Here is a 22,239-nt window from a genome sequence, read left to right as displayed (position 1 = left end):
TGATATCTATATTACATACTTCTCCGAGCGTCCTTTTACAGTGGATGCAAGAGAGTTTATATATAGAGGAGTTTTTCCAACCTTCCTAGCTAAGAAATCTTGTGGTTGGTGGCTTACAAGGAGAAAAATGGAAATTTATACAAAAATATCTGAAGAAAAGATCTAAAAGAGTCGGTGCACAAATATCAGGAAGCACTAAGGACATTTCGCAGGTGAAAATGGTGTCTGCGAGATTTCGCAGACACTCAAGAGGGCTGCGAAATATTTTCGCAACAACAAGTTAAACTCGCAGGGCTGCGAAATTGGCTTCCACCTTGAGGTTCTCAGAGTTCCAGCTTGCGGCATGTATCGGGTAGCTTCAGGAGGAATTCCATAGCACTGTACAAAAAGGCTGCGAAATTCTCGCAACAAAAGGCTGATTTCGCAACACTTTGGAGTGATCTGCTTGCAATGGCTGTAACTCCTTCGTTTCAACTCCGAATCACGCACCGTTTGAAGCATTAGATTCTTGACTTCCTGAGCTTTGAAATGGTATATAGAATGTAGAAAATGGACTTCGGGAAGTGCTCCAAAAGTGCGCATGAAGACTGCAGCTGCTTGTCCTCTGTTTTCTTCACTCTGTTTTCCTCTTCTCCTTGCTTCTCTCCTTGCATACTTTGAACGACTTTGGCAAAGGGCTATGGAGCTCCAAAGCTTGGTTCTTCATGAATTTGAGCTTCCAAAAGCTTTGCCATGAACTATATACAATTCTCCCTCATTCTTGGATTGTTTTGGTGATCAAATTACTAACAAAAACACCAAAACTTAACACAATTTGATTAGAATTGATTGCAAGGGTCCTTAACATGTTAATTGGGTTAAAAGGCAATAACTACTACTCAAAAGTGTTTAAAAGAGTTAATTACAAGCTATCAAATAGCACTTTTTGAGTAGTAATCACTCCCCCCAACCGACATATTGCTAGTCCCTTAGCAATGAAGGAGAGAAAAATAAAAATAAACATTACTATAATTTACAACATCATGCTGATCAAAAAACAATTCTCAAGTGGCATGATGATCTAACTCTCACATGGAACATTAAAGAAATAAAACTCAAACTTCAACAAGAGTTATCAAATAACTTGTCTAATCACAATTCATAAAGAGAAGGCATTATGCAAATTTAAGCTTTAAAATCATTTCCACTTGCAAAGGATCAAACCTTACTCTTCCACAAAAATCTAAGTGTTATTTATTAGCTTCCGAATATAGTATGTTGAACTAATCTCTCCCCCCAACCTAGTTTTTTTTTTCAAAGCTTAGCAAACTAATCAACCTCCAATAGGCTAAGAACGCACCTCTTTTTTCACAATTTTTTTCATTGTAGGAGTACAAGGCTTAAAGGTATTCTTTTCTAAATTGTCCATGTAACGGGGGTCCATCGATGACTCCCAACCAATTAAGGTTTAGGGCATCAAGCTTTAAGGATCTTTCAACCACTAACTCCTCGGATTTCACCCCGGACTTTTGAGAATGAATTTTTAATACCCAAGCACCTACAGTATGTTAAACTCCACCTATCCACCCTTGTAACGAGCATTGAGGTCGGTGACTCCCAACCAATGAAGGCTTAGGGCACCAGGTTTTAAAGATTTTCACCATATACCCCTCAGACCTTGCTCGGGTTTCAAGGCAAGCAAACATTTTTTCTTTCTTTCTTTTTTTTTTTCAAAGACTCATTGGTCTTTTATAAGGTGTCCCAACACTATTAAATGAGGTCAAAGGTACCAAGTCTAAAATTTTCCTAAGTCAAGAGGGAAATAGTTTTTCATCTTATAATCGAAACCTATTGTGCACAGTGTGTGGATAGCTTAAAGTGGAAGAACTAAGGTTGACTTCAATAGAAGTTTCAACAATTCATCAACTTTAATAAGCATAATACAAAATCTAAGTCAAGTAAAAAGACAAAAATTCAATTTCTCCCATTTCATTTTGAAAATTTTTCCTTAATAACCATGGAAAGTAGAGAAAAAAAACTTAAAAAATTTAAAATTAAGCAAAAAACAACTAAATTACCAAAATAACTTAGCATTATTAACAATACTTACTTCCTCAACTCTTCCCCCAACCAAGCTAAACATTGTCCTCAATGTGACAAAAGCGATTAAAAAATAGGGAGGAAGTGGTACCTCTTGAGTGACATGGAGTCTGAGTCATATAGGAGAAACCACATGTTTCAAAGAAAACATAAGGGTTAGTGAGTAGAGGAAATAGAAAAATGCCAAGTTTAAACAAAAATGATGTCTATGTATGATGTATCATCAGTAATACATCCAATTCTAGAATATAAGACATCAAAACATGGAGCTATGTATACTAATATAATATGTAAAGACCAAAAAATAAAAAGATGATCAAGCAATGGTAAGGTCCTGTGGAGCTGATGCGTCTGTGGTAGCCTCTTGAGTGGGTTGGATCAGGACTTTGGCCTCTGTTCAGGTAGTCTCCTTAGATGGCATAGTCTCTTCAACTGGAGCTCTCAGCTGGAGCTATGGGATTTGATGGTTTTAGGAGGTCAGAAATGGAATGAGAGGCTTAGTGTGTGTGATCTCAAGGTGTGCAGGGCTCTCCTCTTCAGAAACATGGTTGTGAGGCTCTGTTGGCATTTTAGCAACTTCTCTTGGCTTTGCAAAGTGTTTTTGCAAACCTTCCTCCATCTTGCAAGTCAATTTTGCAATCTGAAGGCCATTTCGAAGCTTGTAGGTGATTTCGCAACCATTTCAAAGCTTGGAGATCATTTCACAGAAAAAGTGGCATGTTCACAGACCATTTTTTGAAGCTTGGAGCATTTTCGCAGCGAGGGGTGGATTTCGTAGAGCAGGGGAATTCTCGCAGCCCATTTCTCAGCTTAAAAGTGATTTCGAAGCTCAAAGGTGATTTTGCAGCCATATCGCAGCTTCGAAATGAGGGGAACTGTGCTGCAAATGGTACTCGTGTGCCAAAAGTGGTTTCGCAGCTGCGAAACACCCTTCCAAATGGCGTCTCGGCTGCGCAATTCCCGTTCAGCTTTGTGCGCTTGCCTTCAAACGACCATAACTTCTTCATTTCACCTCCAAATCACATACCGTTTGAAGCACTGGACTCCTGACTTCCCAAGCTTTGAAACGAGATATCATATGCATAATTTGAGCTCCAGGAAGTGCTTCAAAAATGTGTCCAACAGTAGCAAAATTGAGGTGCGACATTTCCGTTCATGGTTTGCACAGTCATCTTCAAGCAGCCATAACTTTTCCGTTTCAAATCCAAATTGAGCACCATTTGAAGCTATGGACTCCTGACTTCCCAAGCTTTCAAACAAGATATTACATGCATAATTTGAACTTCGGGAAGTGATCGAGATGTGTCCAACAATTGCCGAAATGGGGGTGCGGCTGTGAAATTGGGATTTTTCACTTTTTGGGACTTCGCAGCCATTTCGCAGCTGCGAAATGGGAGTCACTGTGCTGCGAAATGGCACTCGTGTGCCAAAACCGGCTTCGCAATTGCGAAATACCCTGCGGAATGGAGCTTTTGGTGCGAAATCAGGCTTTACCACTTCGCAATGCGTTTCGCAGCTGCCAAATGGATGCTACTGTACTGCGAAGTGGCACTCGTGTGCCAAATTCACTTTCGCAGCTGCGAAATACCCTGCCAAATGGAGCTTTCCCTGCGAAATGGAGGATTTCATGCTTTGATGGTTCGCAGCCGCTTTCGCAGCTGCGAAATGGGGGCTCCTGTGCTGCGAAGTGGCACTCGTGTGCCAAATTTGGTTTCGCAGCTGCGAAATGCCCTCGCAGAGACTTCTACAGTGTTGCGGAATGGTTTGGCAACAAAATGCCGATTTCGCAGAGGCTGCGAAATCTCGCAGACCCCTGTTTTTCCCCTGTTTTCGCTCCGTTTGACTCCAATTTTGCTCCGATTTTGCTCCGATTTTTTTTCTTCAATTTCTTTGCAATTCCTCTTGATTTTGATCATCCAAAAACCTATATTACATCAAAACAAACAGAATTAAAGCATTGAAATCAAAATTAAAGCATTGAAATCAAAATTAAAACAACTAAAAAACAAAACAAAAGGATATGGACTAGCTAGTCTTTAAAAAGACTAAGTCCATCAAAAAATTTGATCCTGATTTAGCTTGCCCGGATCCCATATGAAGTTTGCATCCTTCAATTGAGGCTTTCTCTGTATGATTTTCTCATACAAAGCTTGGAGAAAAGGTGGATGCATGTATTTCTTCATCAATTCTTCCTTGATGACTATCCTCTGTGGTTCTCTTTGTACATTAACATCATAGCCATCTTTCTCTATGCTTTTCCCCTTTTTCTTTCCTTTGATTTCCTCCCTCTTTTCTTTCTCTGTTTCACTCTCTACCTTATGCTCTAGCTTGCATGTGGGCAGATCAACCTCTTTACCACTCCTCAGAGTGATCACTTCTTTGGCTTCCCTCTTTTGTGAAGGTTCTCCCTCCTTAGCCTCCATTTCATGGATACTCATGGAATTTTGATAAGGTTGAGAAGGAGATTTTTCTTTCTCTTGCACTGTGTTGAGGTTGGCTAACCTTGAGATTGAATCTTGGAGAATATCTAACTTCTGAGATAGATCATTTTGCATTTCATCCATCCTTTTATTCAACATACTCTCCACTCTATCAATTCTTTGATCCACTCTGTCCATTCTTTGATTGAATCGAGCATTGATGGCTTCTTGTTTTCCAACAAAATCTCCCACGACCTTGCAAAGATTCACCATAGCTTGTTCAAGGTTTGAGGCTTGCTGTGGTGCTTGAGCAGGTTGCTGATACTGAGGTGGCTGTGGTTTCCAAGAGAAATTTGGATGGTCCCTCCAATTGGAATTGTAGGTGTTGCAATCACCAAACATTTCCCTCTCGGATGGAATGGTAGGACACTCATCCACTAAGTGCTCATAAGATAGACAAATGGCACAAGGCATAGCTTGCAATGGTGTTTGAGAGATGGCTTGCACTGGTTGCATATTTGTCATTTCTAGCTCTTCCAATCTCCTTTCCATAGCTGCAATTTCTGCCTTCATGTTCATACCATCATTCAAAATATACATCTCACCCTTAGCTTTAGGTTGAGACGTCATTCTTCCCTTATCTCTAGCATTTGGTTCATCCCATTCTCTTGAGACTTCAGCCACATAACTCATGAAGTTCATGGCTTCCTCTGTTATGGTATTCAATATGGCATGCACAACTAGCAATTTGTGAATTAAAAACAGAGAACACAAAAGAAAACAAAAGAAAAACAATTCAAAGAAAGAAAATTAAGGTAAACTAAAAACTAGATAAAAGGTATACTAAAATATGAACAATAAAGAAATAAAAAGAGTTAGTTAAAGGAAAAGAAAAGTCACCAAACTTGTGATGAAGATCACAAGTACTCTAAAAAGGTGATATCACTGTAAAGTGGCACCATCCCCGGCAACGGCGCCATTTGATTCGTCCCTAGCAGCGGCAGTGGCAATGACACCATTTGATTCGAGGTTCGATCCCCGGCAGCGGCGCCATTTGATTCGTGCCCACTTGGTGTCTCAGCTGATTCGTGTCCAGCTGGTGCTCTTTGATTGAGGGAGTAATCAACAAAATTTATAACCTATTACACCATGAACTAGGGTAGCAAAGACAAAACTACTATAGCATAGTGGCTCTAGGATCGTTCACTGGGATGGGTTTTCACTTCACAATTGATATTAATTCAAAGATGAATTGGTGCCTTTTCATTTCAAGGTTAGCTTTAAAAGAAAACATAAAGATGTTTAAATGAAAAAGGTTTGGTTTTAAGCTAACTAAAAATAGTAACTGATTTTAACTACAAAGAAAAGTGTTTCTTGGAGTTTAGATCACTAGGCTCAGGTTCCTCATACAAAAAGGGAGTTCCGGTCACTTGTTTATTTTCCTCGCATTAGAGAATTAACATATAGTCAATTCTCTAACCGGTGTTGTACAGATGCTTCCCATTAATGGGTTCAAACATTAAATCCCTCTCACTGATGCATCTTGCAATGGCTCATACCTATCACCTAGCACTTGCCATTCAAGGTGATCTTTAACATTGGATTACCCGTCAAAAGCTCGCAAGAGATAACTAATGGATGTCTCCTTGGAGTCCAAAAGCTTACCAAGTGTTGGCTATTCTAGAAAATCCTACCTTCAAACCACCTCCCAAAGGCTCGCAAGGAGTAAACTAGTGCATCTCCTTGGTTGGAGATCACTTGCCTTACCAAGTGTTGGCCCAGGTGATTTAAAGGCGTTTTAAGTTAACTAAAAAGATAAAAATCACTAACGGGTCACACTTTCTCTTCATTAAAAACTAAAACAACAGAACTTCCAAATTATGCATGTGGAAACTTACCCGGCTTTCCTCACTCCAAGAGACAAAAAGCTTAGCCTCTCATCCTCTAAGGAAAAATCCTCAGAGTTTGGTTGGCTAGAAAATGAAAATGAAAGAGAAGACAAGAATATATATGAAAAACAGAGCAAGTGCTCTGTTCTTTGATTCTATATATGATATCTATATTACATACTTCTCCGAGCGTCCTTTTACAGTGGATGCAAGAGAGTTTATATATAGAGGAGTTTTTCCAACCTTCCTAGCTAAGAAATCTTGTGGTTGGTGGCTTACAAGGAGAAAAATGGAAATTTATACAAAAATATCTGAAGAAAAGATCTAAAAGAGTCGGTGCACAAATATCAGGAAGCACTAAGGACATTTCGCAGGTGAAAATGGTGTCTGCGAGATTTCGCAGACACTCAAGAGGGCTGCGAAATATTTTCGCAACAACAAGTTAAACTCGCAGGGCTGCGAAATTGGCTTCCACCTTGAGGTTCTCAGAGTTCCAGCTTGCGGCATGTATCGGGTAGCTTCAGGAGGAATTCCATAGCACTGTACAAAAAGGCTGCGAAATTCTCGCAACAAAAGGCTGATTTCGCAACACTTTGGAGTGATCTGCTTGCAATGGCTGTAACTCCTTCGTTTCAACTCCGAATCACGCACCGTTTGAAGCATTAGATTCTTGACTTCCTGAGCTTTGAAATGGTATATAGAATGTAGAAAATGGACTTCGGGAAGTGCTCCAAAAGTGCGCATGAAGACTGCAGCTGCTTGTCCTCTGTTTTCTTCACTCTGTTTTCCTCTTCTCCTTGCTTCTCTCCTTGCATACTTTGAACGACTTTGGCAAAGGGCTATGGAGCTCCAAAGCTTGGTTCTTCATGAATTTGAGCTTCCAAAAGCTTTGCCATGAACTATATACAATTCTCCCTCATTCTTGGATTGTTTTGGTGATCAAATTACTAACAAAAACACCAAAACTTAACACAATTTGATTAGAATTGATTGCAAGGGTCCTTAACATGTTAATTGGGTTAAAAGGCAATAACTACTACTCAAAAGTGTTTAAAAGAGTTAATTACAAGCTATCAAATAGCACTTTTTGAGTAGTAATCAATACACATTGTTTCTATTAGAGCTTTTTGTTTAAGCTTTTGAGTTAATTGATAGCTTAACATGGTAGTGGAGCTTAAAACTTTTGGGTCAAGTATGACCTTAAGCAAATACCAAAGGATTCAAAATTGTGGTGGTTCAAAGTATGCCAATTTTAAGGTGTTATGTAGAAGGCAGGGTCGCATGAACTTGGGCTAACCAAAAGGTTATGATGCAGGAAGCCGGACCTGGTGGCCTTTCTGGAGGAGGCACCTGGGGGGCAGCCACTGACGGCATTAAGGTATACACCAACATTGTCAATAGCGACAGTAAGAACTTCACCCTCAAACCATCTGAGAAAAACACAACTGCTGGTGGATGGGTGGCAATGGAGGCCGGTACTGGCAAAATCCTATGGTCCACGGCTAATCCTAGCAATGCCACCTCCAATGGTCCAGTGACCATTGCTAATGGTGCCATCTAAGAATAAGAGAAGTCATATGGGTAAGATTACCAAAAGAAAAAGGGATGACACCAGTAAGATTCTTATAACCTAAATTCAAAATATTAAAATTATTCATTTTCCCAATTTCAGAAAGAATTGGACCATGTAGTCCATCATATGAAAGATAATGACACTAAATTCTTTATTTCCCCAATTTCATTAGGGATAAAACCACTTATTTGATTACCTCTAAGAATAAGATAAGTTGGATTGGTAAGATACCAAAAGATGAAAATTTTGACCGTTGAATTTTGACTTAATATCTATTGCAATTTGAATTTTGAAGTTAAATATTGCAACTGAAGTCTTGCACAAAATCTGCAACATCCAAATATTTTCTTGTTTTTATTTGGTCAAGATTTGGTTTCTATTTTATAGGAAGTAGTTGTTCATCATCTAGTAGCTTGATTTTCTGTTATTCTAATGTCATTTCAGTTACAAGCTCATGTATAAATTCAGGACTCTTCATCAATAAAATGTGTTCCAGCAGCCCAAAAATATATATTCTGCATAAGTGTTTAATCTTAGACCAACATTATGGTATCAAATCCATAGTTATCTTGAGGGGCCAATGAGTTGAGTGAGCCTAAATACCTTGAGAGTGCCTAAACACCTAAAGACCCGTGAAGTGAGTGAACCCAAAACACCACGAGTGAACCCAAACACCTTCTAAAATCATCTAGCAATGGAGGAGTCAAGTCTCACAACTGCACCATCAATTCTTGATGGAGACAATTATGAAACTTGGGTTGTTAGAATGACAGTTCATCTACAAGCATTTGATGTTTGGGAAGCAGTGGAAGAAAATTATGAAGTTCCTCCCCTGGGAGCCAATCCAACTGTGGCTCAAATGAAGTTGCATAAAGAAAGAAAGACAAGAAAGGCTAAAGCGAAAGCTTGCTTGTTTGTTGCAGTTTCACCATCAATTTTCATCAAAATCATGAAAATTGATTCAGCTGTAGAAATTTGGGAGTATCTCAAGGAGGAATACAAAGGAGATGAAAGAATCAAGAACATGCAGGTGATGAACTTGATTTGAGAATTTGAAATGAAGAAAATGAGGGAGTCTGATGTTGTTAAAGACTATGTTGCACAACTTCTTTCAATAGCAGACAAAGTTAGGTTGCTTGGAAAAGAGTTTTCCAATGAGAAGATTGTTCAAAAGATATTGGTTACACTTCCTGAGAAATATGAAGCTACAATTTCCTCTTTGGAGAATTCAAAGGATATGTCAACTAGTAGCTTGACAGATTACATTCCTTGGAGGCTGTGGAACAAAAGAGACTCATGAGACAAGGAGATACTGTAGAAGGAGCATTTCAAACAAGAATGCAGAAAAATGCAGGCCATAAAAATGGAAAGATGAACAATAGCAAGCCATGCAGCAACAACCAGAAAAATGGAGTTTTTCCACCTTGTCCTCATTGCAAGAAGACAAATCATTCTCCACAAAAATGTTGGTGGAGACCATATGTGAAATGCAACAAGTGTGGTAAACAAGGACATGTGGAGAAGATTTGAAAAAATCAACAGTAGGAAGAAACTAGTACAACAATTGACTATTGCCAGGAGGAGCAATTGTTTGCAGCAACGTGTTTTGCTAATAAAAGTACCTCTGAAAGCTGGCTTGTGGATAGTGGTTGTACAAACCACATGACAAATAATCAAGATCTCTTTAGAGAACTTGATAGAACAGCTATTTCCAAAGTCAGAATTGGAAATGGTGAGTATATTCCAGTGAAGGGCAAAGGAACAGTTGCTATCGAAAGCCAAACAGGTTTGAAACTCATTTATGATGTTTTGTTTGTGCCTGACATTGACCAAAACTTACTCAATGTTGGAAAGCTCGTTGAGAAAGAATTTAAAGTTTATTTTGAAGATAGGAATTGCATTATCAAGGATGCTGAAGGCAAAGAAGTGTTCAACATAAAAATGAAGGGCAAGAGTTTTGCCTTGAATTTACTGGAAGATGAGCATGCTGCTGTTTTACAACAAGATAGCACAACAATGTTTTAGCACAGAAGGCTCGGGCACTTTCATCATGATGTTGTGCTCTACATATAGTTGAAGGACTTCCTGACTTAGAAAAAGATCTTCCTATATGTGCTACTTGTCAATATGGGAAGCAAACTAAACTTCCCTTTCCAAAGAAAACATCCTGGAGAGCAACCCAAAAACTGCTTTTAGTGCATACTGATGTTGGTGGACCTCAAAAGACGCCATCCTTGAAAGGGAATGCAGGCAATGTTCATTAGCTCACTGCACCATATAATCCACAACAAAATGAAGTCTTGGAGAGGAAAAATAGAACGATTTTGGAGATGACAAGATGTCTTCCGCATGAAAAAGATCTACCTAAAAAATTTTGGGCTAAAACTGCAAGTACAACAGTATATTTTCTGAACAGATTGCCAACAAAAGCTTTAAAGAAGCAGACCCCTTTCAAAGTTTGTTTTGAGTTTCTACGTGCAAGACTTGGAGTTTGCATCTACGAAGTCAAGGAGGAGTGTTGAATTTTGACTTAGTATCTGTAGGAATTTGAATTTTGAAGTTAAATATTGCAACCGGAGTCTTGCACAAAATTTGCAACATCCAAATATTTTCTTATTTTTATTTAGTCAAGATTTGGTTTCTATTTTATAGGAAGCAGTTGTTCATCATCTAGTAGCTTGATTTTCTGCTATTCTAATGTCATTTCAATTACAAGCTCATGTATAAATTCAGCACTCTTCATCAATAAAATGTGTTCAAGCAGTCCAAAAATATATATTTTGCATAAGTGTTTAATCTTAGACCAACAATGACACTAGCAAGGTTGTTGTAATGCAAATACAAAATATTTAGATTCTTCATTTTCCAAATTTCAGGAGGAATCGAACCATGTAGTCAATTAGAATGAAGGAAGAGGTACTTCAACTGAGTGAGGTTAGCCAAGGAAAGAGGTAGCTCACCTATAAGATTGTTTTGAGGGAGAATAAAATAGGTGAGTTGAGTAAGAGTACCTATTTGGTGTGGGATGCTACCATTGAGTCCACAGTTAGCAAGGAAGAGCCCAACCAGGCTGGGAAATGAAGAAAACTTCAATTTGCTAAGCTCACCTGATTTTTTTCCTGAATAGGAAAGGTGTATTTCGGTCACGCTTCCGCGCTCATTACAAACTACACCATCCCAGGTGAAATGAGCAGAAGTAGAATTCCACCAGCCGGTGCTGCGCAGAGCCTCTCCCTCATCAGTTGATGATGGTGATGATACTGCATTGGCAAGGGAGAATAATATCATGATAACTACCCATACCACTACTCCTGCTGTAGGTATGAAGGATGCCATCTTTAATTCAGTCCTAGCTTCTGTGCAAACCCTACAGACTTATATATATAGGGATGTGCACATTGTGCAGACTCGGTCACAAAAGTTTTAATTCAGAGTATTTCAAGTCTGTTTCTCTTTAACAGTTGTGAAATCCATGTGTTTGTTTGGTTTCTTTGTTTTTTATTCATATAGGCTGCATTCAGTTGCCATTTGTTGGACTCATTGAATTCAGTTGAAGAATCCAAACAAAAAAAACCCCAACTACAAAATCCATTGCCGCCTTCCAACTATAATGGCTTTTCCATCTCACCCCTGCATTGCAGCAGATGTGAGAAGATAAAAAACCTTCTCAATGGATTTTTTTTTTTTTTTTTTTTTTTTTTTTGCTGGGAAAGATAAAAAGATATTTTCAAAACCTTTACACATAAGTGTAATACTGTTTCATGGTGAATAACCTAAAAAAACTATTTTATATTTAAGTATCTAAATAAAATTTTGTTCCTGAAAGTCATTGAACAATGTTTTTCATTTTTCTTTTCTAATTATTTTTAAAATTCTGTCAAACAGGCCCTTAATATGCAGCAGTTTCGATTTCTTCAGACTTCAATTGAGCCTGATGAAGATCCCAGTCCTCCAGTTTAAGCTTCATTGGGCTGTCCTATCCCAGGGTGGTTTCACTTTTTAACTAAAAATAACATGTTGACATCATCCAACATAACTCAAGTTCCTTGTTATCCAGTAAAAACAAAATAACTACAAAAACAATGACAGGAATCAAGATGTGTGTCCACTGCTCAATTATTCATGATTTCTTGGGCCAAAGTTTGCATACATTGAAACAACCCAAGTTACATTATTCTGCAACCTGCTTTGGAGGGTACTCACCAGGACAGTTATGAAGGTAGAACATTCTCTCTTCTTCTTGTTAATGGTTTTACACTACAATTGAAAAAGATCAGGCCCTGATTGAAAACTTGAACAACATAGAATGATGGTAAGACTTTCCAGGAGTCACAATCTGTGAAGGAAAATTAGGATGATTCACCGAGTCAGGGAACCCTTCAGTCTCCAAACACAGGGCCGCATGGGCTTGATAAACAAATCCACCCTTCCCCTTCTCGTCCTTCAAAAAATTAGAAGTGTAAAATTGCAGCCCTGGTGCATTGGTGTAGAGCTCCAACATTCTTCCAGACTTCTTATGGTGCACCATGGCCGCCAACCCCACCTTGTTGGGGGCAGTATCATCCAGCACATAGTTAATATTAAAGCCACTAGGGAGCTTGTTGATTTTGCTTCCAATGGTGCAGGGTTTGAGGAAATCATATGGTGTTCCCTTCACAGGGACAATTTTGCCTGTGGGGATGAGCTCTTTATCAACTGGAGTGATGTGAGAACCGAAGATCTGGATTTCGTTGGACAGGATATCGCCAGAGGTGTGACCACCCAGGTTCCAATAGGCATGCTGAGCGAGGTTTACTGGGGTGGCCTTGTTTAGAGCTTTGGCTTTCATGGTTACAATCAATTGATAATCACCAACAAGCATATATGTGACGGTGGCAATGAGGTCACCAGGAAATCCTGCATACAATTGGATACAGTTTCAGTGTAGATAACATCTCTATCTAAGAAGCCCAACACAACACATGCTATTCAATTTGGTTATCATAGCTCACTTTATCATAATATTTATTAATATAGATGCACTTACCTTCTTCACCATCTAAGCTGTGATAGCTGAACATGATGTAAGGAGAATGACCGCCTTTCTTATATTTACTCACTCTCCAAGCAACTTTACCGAATCCTTTAGGCCCGCCTAGTATCCATATAACAAAATTCAGTAAAACAAAATAGCTAGAATAAATCAAGGAAAATGTTTATTCTTTTGCCAGGCTGGTTGGAGAATTTTGCCAGTTAGGTTAGAATAAGAACAAAGTACCATGAAGCATGTTTTTCCCCTCATTAGCAACTAGCTTATAGTGGGTTCCGTTCAATGTAAATTGTGCGCCTCCAATCCTATTAGCCACTCGGCCAACAATGGCACCGAAATTCGTTGTATCATTCTGAAACAAATGAATGCATAAGAAGAACGGCCTTCAGTGAACTAATCACTATTGATTTTGGTCAAAATATCAAGAACAGAAGCACAAATCATAGGGCTCAGTCAAGAGCCTAGGGGAAAAAAAATATTAATATAAGCCCCATTTGATTCAATATGTTAACAAAAACCATTTGCAATTTGTTAAAATAAGTGCATTCGTTGTCTCCTACAATAAATGTACCCTACCGAGTGGATTAAAAAAACAGGGCAATACCAATAGGCATTGAATTTATCTATGAATTTTCTACAGTATGCAGCATCCTAACCAAGACAAAAAAAGACTTAGATGTCAAGCTTGGATCAGACTTTGACTATTTCATCTAAAATGGTATCTAATGAGGGTAGATCAAGTCTTTTATGGCATTTGATATTAGTATCATTTAGGCAACCCATTCTCGGGCTGAAGAGAGGCATTATTGCACTCCAACAATCGAGGCAAGCATAAAAAAGGGATTGGGGTCGGCTTCATATAAGCATATTCCACATGTCCAGATCAGTTGTTGCTGTCAATGGCAAATTTCTTTAAGGGAAGGTGAGACATTTTCAGTCAACAAGAAGACTTTCGAGTGTCACCAGATAAAGACAAGGACCAGATAAGCATGCTACAATCTTCCACGCCATCGACTTGGTTTTCTTGTGTGAGAGTCGATAGAAAATATGACTGGGAGAAGTGGACATAGAGTGTGGGACAAAATGGAAAATATTAAGCTATCAAGCCCTCCCTTTTTTTTGGGTTAATTGCAGTATACAAACTAGGTAAAACATCAGTGAAGATACCCTTATACTAAATTTCATTGAATGGGGTCTTTTTCCCAGATTCAAACAAAACCCTAAAGGTTATGTTTGGTTCCCGGAAAATACTAAGGAAAGAAAAAAAATGCAAAAAAAAATTATTTTTTCATGTTTGGTTGTCTTATGAAAAATATAAAAGAAAATAAAATATAATTAAAACTAATCAAAAACCTATGTATTTTAAAATTATTTAATCTTTATATTAATGAGTTAAAATAAATAAAATGAGTTTGAAGTAAAAAATAAAAATAACTTATCAATTTTTAATCCATTTTTTATTTTCCTTCACTTTTTCTTTCCTTATATTTTTCCTTTATATTTTCTTTCCCTTGCATTTTCCCTCAAATTTTCTGAGAACCAAACATAGCCAAAACAATTTGAATGAAAATCTAGAAGATTTACAGATACTGATCTATGGATGACTAACTTATGAAGATCCACCACAGATAATGTTCAATATGAAAGCTTGTTCTATCATAGAACTAGTTCAAAGGGCACGAACACAAAATGAAAGGAAAATTTTACAAATTGCAGAGAAAGTAAAGGAGCTTTTGTACTAAACCTAACATTTCATCAAATGGGGCAGTCGGACTTTTAGCAAATACCCTTCTGAAATGCCAAAACTGCCCCTTATCCAATGCTGAAACCAGAGCTCCCTTTATCACACAAATCCACTCAGAGAGACAGCAAGAAGAAGAAGAAGAAGAAGAAAACATTGCAAACAGAAAAAATTTCACACCTTGTACTCCTTAGCTGAATCATACCCAAGAACAACATCAGCCAACTTCCCTGGAAAAGAAAAGAAAGTTGTTGAGAAAATCTTAAAAACCCCAAACAAACAGAATAACAGAAAGTGAAGAAGCCAAAATGAACAGACCATTTTTGTCAGGAAGAACAACTGAAACAATGGCTGCACCCCACTTGGTGAACTTCGCTGAGAAATCTCCTTTCCTGAGCTCATATATTCCACCATCTTCCTTTTTTGCCACCGAACCAGTGGCAAAACAAAAGACAAGTGTGATGAAGCAAACAAAAACAGAGATATTGGCCATCAAAATGAGATCCAAAGCCTCTTCTTGGAAGCTTTCTGAATGCCAAAGGGGGTTATATATAGGTATATCAAAGTTAGTCAGAGGAAGAAAATTGAGATTAGTATTAAACAGAGGAATTATTGCAGAAGTCCAAATGGAGGGAGATGGTGAAATCTGAAAGCATGAGCCAGTTGTCTAGACTTAGCAAGGTGCACTTGGACTGCCAAGATTCTTCACTAGGCATTTTCTGATAGTGGGACCAATAATGATATTTTTTTTTAAATAAAAAAATTATTATAAGCTTTGTCTTAAGGGAGGAATTTTTTGGATGATCTGTAATAATAAATTAAAGTAATGTTGTTTTATATCAAGATAATAATGTTTAACTTTTCCTTTTAGCTTCCTTTTTAGTTGATGTCTCTCATTTTCATCTTCTTTTTCTCTCATTTTATTTTTCGGTTATGAGGGCCAAATAAGCAAAAAGAAAAAAAAAATGGGGGGGTGGGAAAGAAAAAAAGAAAAGAAAGGAAAAAAGAAACCCACCACTTCTAAGGTGTGGCTTTATCTATTTTCAGTGAACAATTGAGTAACTTATCAGTTGCAACATGAGAGTCATGTGCCTTTGCATCCACTTGCTCATGTGACATGCTTCTGGGTGTTGATTTTTTGAATGTAACTTGAGATACCCAAACACATCCCAATTGCATTCTCTTCACTTTCCCTCTTTCAGCGTAAGTATCCAATGTTCTGGCCATCAACTTTTCAGATTTCTTAATTGAATAATTCTTTTGATTATTGTCTATCATATGTTCTTTTTGTCCCCCCCTCACAAGATTATGAAAAATATCAAGTTTATAGGTCCACTTCTCATGGGCCCAACTAGACATCATGAGGGCTGGCACAGTTGGGCTGAAGCCCAAAGCAAATTGAAGATACCCAACATCTGACAAATAAAAATATATTAATTTCTCTTATTAAATTAATATCGGAAGGATCTCTTGTATGGAAGAAGAACTAGCAGGAGTTAACTGGCCTTAATGCACTGGGGTCCTTGTAAGCCGGTTGTTTGGTCAAAACAATGATTTAGGCTAATAGGAATAGTAAATGCCATATGCAAAAGTAATATTCAAATCATGTTTGAAAGATTAATAAACCGATTACTAATGCGTGCATCTTTCTACAATAATCTTTGTTATAATTATGTGACAGGTATCAGACTCAAAAGATATTATTGATTAATAATAGTCAACAGAACTTATTAATACGCAACTAGGATTAATCTTTAGGAACAAGCAAACAAAAGAATCACGATTGAATTTGAGAAGTATTAGAGTTGCCATACGAGTTAACAAAACTTAGTTTGATGGGATAACATATCATTGCAAATTCTACTGTCATTGACCTGGAACATTTTTTAAGATAAGGCTAGAAATTTTTGGTGTTAGCAATCCTTCAAATCAGTGAATGCATGTCTATATACATACATTGTAGTGCAGTCAAACATGAGACTTTTAGAAGCCTTCCAACTTCTTTATATAAGATACATGAATGAAGAAGAGTCTTAAATCTCTTGAGATTACTTAAGTTAATTCCATTTCCATGGCGCCCCATGGATTCTACAACAATCCTTTTGTGCTTTTTCTATGTATGCTTTGTCTACTTACCATCACAGCTTGTGCAGATTCGAGAGTAAGTACTAGCTCTTACAATCTATTTTTTGTTTTGATGTCGAGGCGTGCACTGATTTAAACTTGATTTCCGTATTTTAATTTGGTTCCAGTGGGATGGTATGAGTGACAAGTTCTCACAGAAAGAACCAGCAGAATGGTTAAACCATGGAGGAGATTTGTATAACAGAAGATATGCCAGCACCGAAACCAAAATCAGCCCTGAAACTGCTTCCAAACTTCGTTTGAAGTGGGAATTCTATGCAGGGCAAGACATAACTGCTACACCAGCAATCTTCAATGGTACCCTTTACTTCCCAAGCTGGAATGGGTACCTCTACGCGGTTAAAGCATCAGATGGATCACTTGTATGGAAGCAGAACCTGCAGAAGCTAACTGGTCTTAATGCAACTGGATTCGTTAATAATGTCAACTGGACAGTGTCTAGAGCAACTCCAACAATAGCCGGTGACATGCTTATTATTGGAATCTATGGACCTGCTGTTGTCATTGCGCTGAAGCAAGCCACAGGAAGGCTTGTGTGGTCCACTCAGCTTGATAGCAATCCTGCAGGTGTTGTTACCATGTCTGGAACCTTTCACATGGGGTAAGCAACTCTCATGCCCTCTTTGCATCTTCTTAATTAACAATTAATGGATAGAAGGAAGAAGAGTGAAAATAAATTGACATAGGACCTTGCTTTCAATAATTTTATTTTATCATTTCCTTTTCCTCTCTCAAATTCTCAATTCATTTCCTTTTCTCTACATATATTGATGAAAGTCAACATACATCCCTTCTTGGGGTTCAGGATACCAATATATATATAGTGTGTGGTACTCATGAAAGGCAAAGTCAATGGCCTATATGAAAAGTATGGTCGATCTATACCAACTTAAGAAATTTATGTCATAATGTATATATATAGATTGATCGTTTGCAACACAATAAATTTGTCAACTGCATTGCTGGCATATGTTTAATCAGCGTATGGCTAGACATTGACTTTTTGTGGTTAATCAAGTTGTGTTCTTTGAGATTTTTCAGCATCAAGGCATGAGGATTATCTGATTAATCCTCCCTTGCATGACTCTGAAACACAACTATGGGTTGTACAGAAGAGGTTAGGCAGGTGTCGAAATTAATTTCACCTAGTTACGTACCTACCCCAAAAACAGAACAGTAACATGACTAGTTTGGATATGGATATCTTCATGATCGAAGTGTCAGTAACATGGATCCATTAAAATCACTAGTCTCTGATGATATGTTTATGATTGTGTACACTTAATTAAAGTTCAAATTCTGAGTCAAAAGTCAAGCCTAGTTTGCATTATAAGCCTGCAGTTCACATCTGCATTATAGTAGTTTATTAACTTTATTTGGGTGCACAAGTAATTACTCCATTTTTCTAACTGAAAAAAAAAAAAAAATCTTTAAGAGTTGTTGATTGGAATATTGCCTAGGTGGATGGTTGAAAAAAAAAAAGAGTTTTTATGGTTATGGAAAATGTAAAATTTGTGGGCTGCTGTTGTAAGAGGGGATTGCATGATCGTATATACAATAACATAATTATGAAATTCAGTAACATTTTTTTATGTACAGGAGCTTCTATGTTGGAACATCTTCACTAGAAGAAGGCCTCAGCATTGAACAATGCTGCATTTTCCGTGGTAGCCTCTCTAAATTAGACATCAAAACCGGTGCTCTATTGTGGCAGACCTTCACTTTGCCGGATAATCATGGCGAGAGAGGGGAGTATGCTGGAGCAGCTATCTGGGGAAGTAGCCCTTCCATAGATGTCCGAAGAAATCTTGTATATGTTGCCACTGGTAACCTATATTCAGCTCCTCTAAGTATTCGTGAATGCCAGGAACAGCAGAATAATCAGACTGTCCCTACTCAACCTGACCAATGCAATTAGCCTGATAACCACTCCAATTCCATCTTGGCTTTTGATTTAGACTCCGACAAGATCAAGTGGTACAGGCAACTAGGAGGCTACGATGTGTGGTTCTTAGCATGTAACAATCTATCCACCCCTAATTGCCCACCTGGTCCTAACCCAGATGCTGACTTTGGGGAGGCACCAATGATGCTGAGCATATATGTCAATGGAACCATGCGAGATATTGTCACTGCGGTTCAGAAAAGTGGGTTTGCGTGGGCACTAGACCGCAACAATGGCAGCCTCGTCTGGGCCACTGTAAGTCCCATCTTCACCTGATACACATTGTTTCTATTAGAGCTTTTTGTTTAAGCTTTTGAGTTAATTGATAGCTTAACATGGTAGTGGAGCTTAAAACTTTTGGGTCAAGTATGACCTTAAGCAAATACCAAAGGATTCAAAATTGTGGTGGTTCAAAGTATGCCAATTTTAAGGTGTTGTGTAGAAGGCAGGGTCGAATGAACTTGGGCTAACCAAAAGGTTATGATGAAGGAAGCCGGACCTGGTGGCCTTTCTGGAGGAGGCACCTGGGGGGCAGCTACTGACGGCATTAGGGTATACACCAACATTGTCAATAGCGACAGTAAGAACTTCACCCTCAAACCATCTGAGAAAAACACAACTGCTGGTGGATGGGTGGCAATAGAGGCCGGTACTGGCAAAATCCTATGGTCCACGGCTAATCCTAGCAATGCTACCTCCAATGGTCCAGTGACCATTGCTAATGGTGTCCTCTTTGCTGGATCGACACATGCAACAGGACTTGTATACGCCATGGACGCAGCCTCTGGAAAAATCCTTTGGTCACACAACACTGGAGCCACTGTGTTTGGAGGCGCCTCAGTGAGTAGCGGATGCATTTATGTTGGGAGTGGATATCACGTGAACATTGGATCATTTTTTCCATTCACAAGTGGAACCTCACTCTTTGCCTTCTGTGTGGCTTAAACCCAGGCATCTTTCAGGTGTGGAACTACCATATATCCATGAATAAACACCTTATATCATATATTTCTAGTGAAAATAAAGGGAAGTGTATCATGTTATATTTGAACTTCTTCAGTATTGGATTTGAGTGTTGAAGTGATTGCATCAACCTATAGACTTCTTCAAGGCAGTGTTCAGCACTACTTATCTGCTAATTTGACTTCGAATAAACATAACTATATATATATAATTTGTTGAACAAAAGAAAGAAGCAACAAAATAATAATAATTTAGATAAGATAACAATGCATATAGGAGGACGTTGAAACATGTTGTTCGCAAGGGGAGAGATAAGAGTTTGGAGAGGAGGAAGGAAATGAGGGCTCTGTTGAATTTTGACTTAGTATTTGCTGGAATTTGAATTTTGAATATTGCAGCTGGAGTCTTGCACAAAATCTGCAACATTTAGATATTTTTTTATTTTTATTTGGTCAAGATTTGGTTTCTATTTTATAGGAAGTAGTTATTCATCATCTAGTAGTTTGATTTTCTGCTATTCTAATGTCATTTAAGTTACAAGTTCATGTATAAATTCAGCACTCTTCATCAATAAAATTAGAGTTCCGGCAGCCCAAAAATATATATTTTGTATAAGTATTTAATCCAAATACCAACAAATTGGTATCAGAGCCATAGTTATCTTGAGGGGCCAGTGAGGTGAGTGAACCCAAACACCTTCTAAAATCATTTAGCAATGGAAGAGTCAAGTCTCACAGTTGCACCATCAATTCTTGATGGAGACAATTATGAAACTTGGGCTGTTAGAATGACAGTTCATCTACAAGCACTTGATGTTTGGGAAGCAGTGGAAGAAAATTATGAAGTTCCTCCCCTGGGAGCCAATCCAACTGTGGCTCAAATGAAGTTGCATAAAGAAAGAAGGACAAGAAAGGCTAAAGCGAAAGCTTGCTTGTTTGCTGCAGTTTCACCATCAATTTTCATCAAAATCATGAAAATTGATTCAGCTGCAGAAATTTGGGAGTATCTCAAGGAGGAATACAAAGGAGATGAAAGAATCAAGAACATGCAGGTGATGAACTTGATTCGAGAATTTGAAATGAAGAAAATGAGGGAGTCTGATGCTGTTAAAGACTATGCTGCACAACTTCTTTCAATAGCAGACAAAGTTAGGCTGCTTGGAAAAGAATTTTCCAATGAGAAGATTGTTCAAAAGATATTGGTTACACTTCCTGAGAAATATGAAGCTACAATTTCCTCTTTGGAGAATTCAAAAGATCTGTCAACTATTAGCTTGACAGAATTATTACATTCCTTAGAGGCTGTAGAACAAAGAAGACTCATGAGACAAGGAGATACTGCAGAATGAGCATTTCAAGCAAGAATGCAGAAAAATGCAGGCCATAAAAATGGAAAGGTGAACAACAACAAGTCGTGTGGCAACAACCAGAAAAATGGAGTTTTTCCACCTTGTCCTCATTGCAAGAAGACAAATCACTCTCCACAAAAATGTTGGTGGAGACCAGATGTGAAATGCAACAAGTGTGGTAAACAAGGACATGTGGAGAGGATTTGCAAAAATTAACAGCAGGAAGAAACTAGTGCAGCAGTTGACTATTGTCAGGAGGAGCAATTGTTTGTAGCAACGTGTTTTGCTAATAAAAGCACCTCTAAAAGCTGGCTTGTGGATAGTGGTTGTACAAACCATATGACAAATAATCAAGATCTCTTTAGAGAACTTGATAGAACAACTATTTCCAAAGTCAGAATTGGAAATGGTGAGTATATTCCAGTGAAGGGCAAAGGAACGGTTGCTATCGAAAGCCAAACAGGTTTGAAACTCATTTATGATGTTTTGTTTGTGCCTGACATTGACCAAAACTTACTCAGTGTTGGACAGCTCGTTGAGAAAGAATTTAAAGTTTATTTTGAAGATAGGAATTGCATTATCAAGGATGCTGAAGGCAAAGAGGTGTTCAACATAAAAATGAAGGATAAGAGTTTTGCCTTGAATTTACTGGAAGATGAGCATACTGCTATTTTACAACAAGATAGCACAACAATGTTTTGGGACAGAAGGGTCGAGCACTTTCATCATGATGATGTGCTCTACATGAAGAAAAATCAAATAGCTGAAGGACTTCCTGACTTAGAAAAAGATCTTCCTATATGTGCTACTTGTCAATATGGGAAGCAAACTAAACTTCCCTTTCCAAAGAAAATATCCTGGAGAGCAACCCAAAAACTGCAACTGGTGCATACTGATGTTGGTGGATCTCAAAAGATGCCATCCTTGAAATGGAATGCAAACAATGTTTGGTGGATCTCAAAAAATGTCATCCTTGAAATGGAATGCAAACAATTTTGGGCTAAAACTGCAAGTAGAGCAGTATATTTTCTGAACATATTGCCAACAAAAGTGTTAAAGAAGCAGACCCCTTTCGAAGTTTGGTTTGAGTGTCTACGTGCAAGACTT

The 22,239-nt window shown here is 38.1% G+C and overlaps 3 protein-coding genes across 3 annotated transcripts; 2 read left to right on the top strand and 1 right to left on the bottom strand.

Annotated features, from left to right (window-relative positions):
- Window positions 1-12,044: 12,044 nt before the first annotated feature.
- Window positions 12,045-15,433, bottom strand: LOC100256158 (uncharacterized). Its single transcript, XM_002282795.5, has 5 exons — window positions 15,050-15,433; window positions 14,912-14,961; window positions 13,219-13,342; window positions 12,988-13,095; window positions 12,045-12,857 (listed from the first exon to the last, which is right to left on the bottom strand). The coding sequence occupies exons 1-5, from the start codon at window positions 15,222-15,224 to the stop codon at window positions 12,235-12,237; spliced, it is 1,080 nt and encodes a 359-aa protein (XP_002282831.1). The 5' UTR covers window positions 15,225-15,433; the 3' UTR covers window positions 12,045-12,234.
- A 1,369-nt stretch (window positions 15,434-16,802) lies between these two features.
- On the top strand, window positions 16,803-20,122 carry LOC104881694 (uncharacterized). Its single transcript, XM_059742746.1, has 5 exons — window positions 16,803-16,892; window positions 16,984-17,477; window positions 18,476-18,686; window positions 18,795-19,076; window positions 19,311-20,122. The coding sequence occupies exons 1-5, from the start codon at window positions 16,803-16,805 to the stop codon at window positions 19,764-19,766; spliced, it is 1,533 nt and encodes a 510-aa protein (XP_059598729.1). The 3' UTR covers window positions 19,767-20,122.
- Window positions 20,123-20,499: 377 nt separating this feature from the next.
- On the top strand, window positions 20,500-21,132 carry LOC104877279 (uncharacterized). Its single transcript, XM_010662842.1, has one exon. It carries the CDS (start codon window positions 20,500-20,502, stop codon window positions 21,130-21,132), a length of 633 nt encoding a protein of 210 aa, XP_010661144.1.
- Window positions 21,133-22,239: the final 1,107 nt, after the last annotated feature.

Source organism: Vitis vinifera, chromosome 14 (genome assembly GCF_030704535.1).
Source record: "Vitis vinifera cultivar Pinot Noir 40024 chromosome 14, ASM3070453v1".
Classification (NCBI taxonomy): domain Eukaryota; kingdom Viridiplantae; phylum Streptophyta; class Magnoliopsida; order Vitales; family Vitaceae; genus Vitis; species Vitis vinifera.
Note: the sequence above shows the minus strand (reverse complement) of the source record. Positions and strands in the feature narration are given on the sequence as shown.

Bases quoted from the DNA above. Each gene is read 5' to 3' on its own strand.
- LOC104877279 (XM_010662842.1), top strand. From the start codon at position 20,500: ATGGAAGAGTCAAGTCTCACAGTTGCACCATCAATTCTTGATGGAGAC.
- LOC100256158 (XM_002282795.5), bottom strand. From the start codon at position 15,224: ATGGCCAATATCTCTGTTTTTGTTTGCTTCATCACACTTGTCTTTTGT. The intron at 13,343-14,911 runs GTGTGAAATTTT...CATTTGTTTCAG, and splicing joins ATTCAGCTAAGGAGTACAAG to AATGATACAACGAATTTCGG. The intron at 12,858-12,987 runs GTAAGTGCATCT...AATTGTATGCAG, and splicing joins CAGCTTAGATGGTGAAGAAG to GATTTCCTGGTGACCTCATT.
- LOC104881694 (XM_059742746.1), top strand. From the start codon at position 16,803: ATGGCGCCCCATGGATTCTACAACAATCCTTTTGTGCTTTTTCTATGT. The intron at 16,893-16,983 runs GTAAGTACTAGC...ATTTGGTTCCAG, and splicing joins CAGCTTGTGCAGATTCGAGA to TGGGATGGTATGAGTGACAA. The intron at 19,077-19,310 runs GTAAGTCCCATC...GTTATGATGAAG, and splicing joins GCAGCCTCGTCTGGGCCACT to GAAGCCGGACCTGGTGGCCT.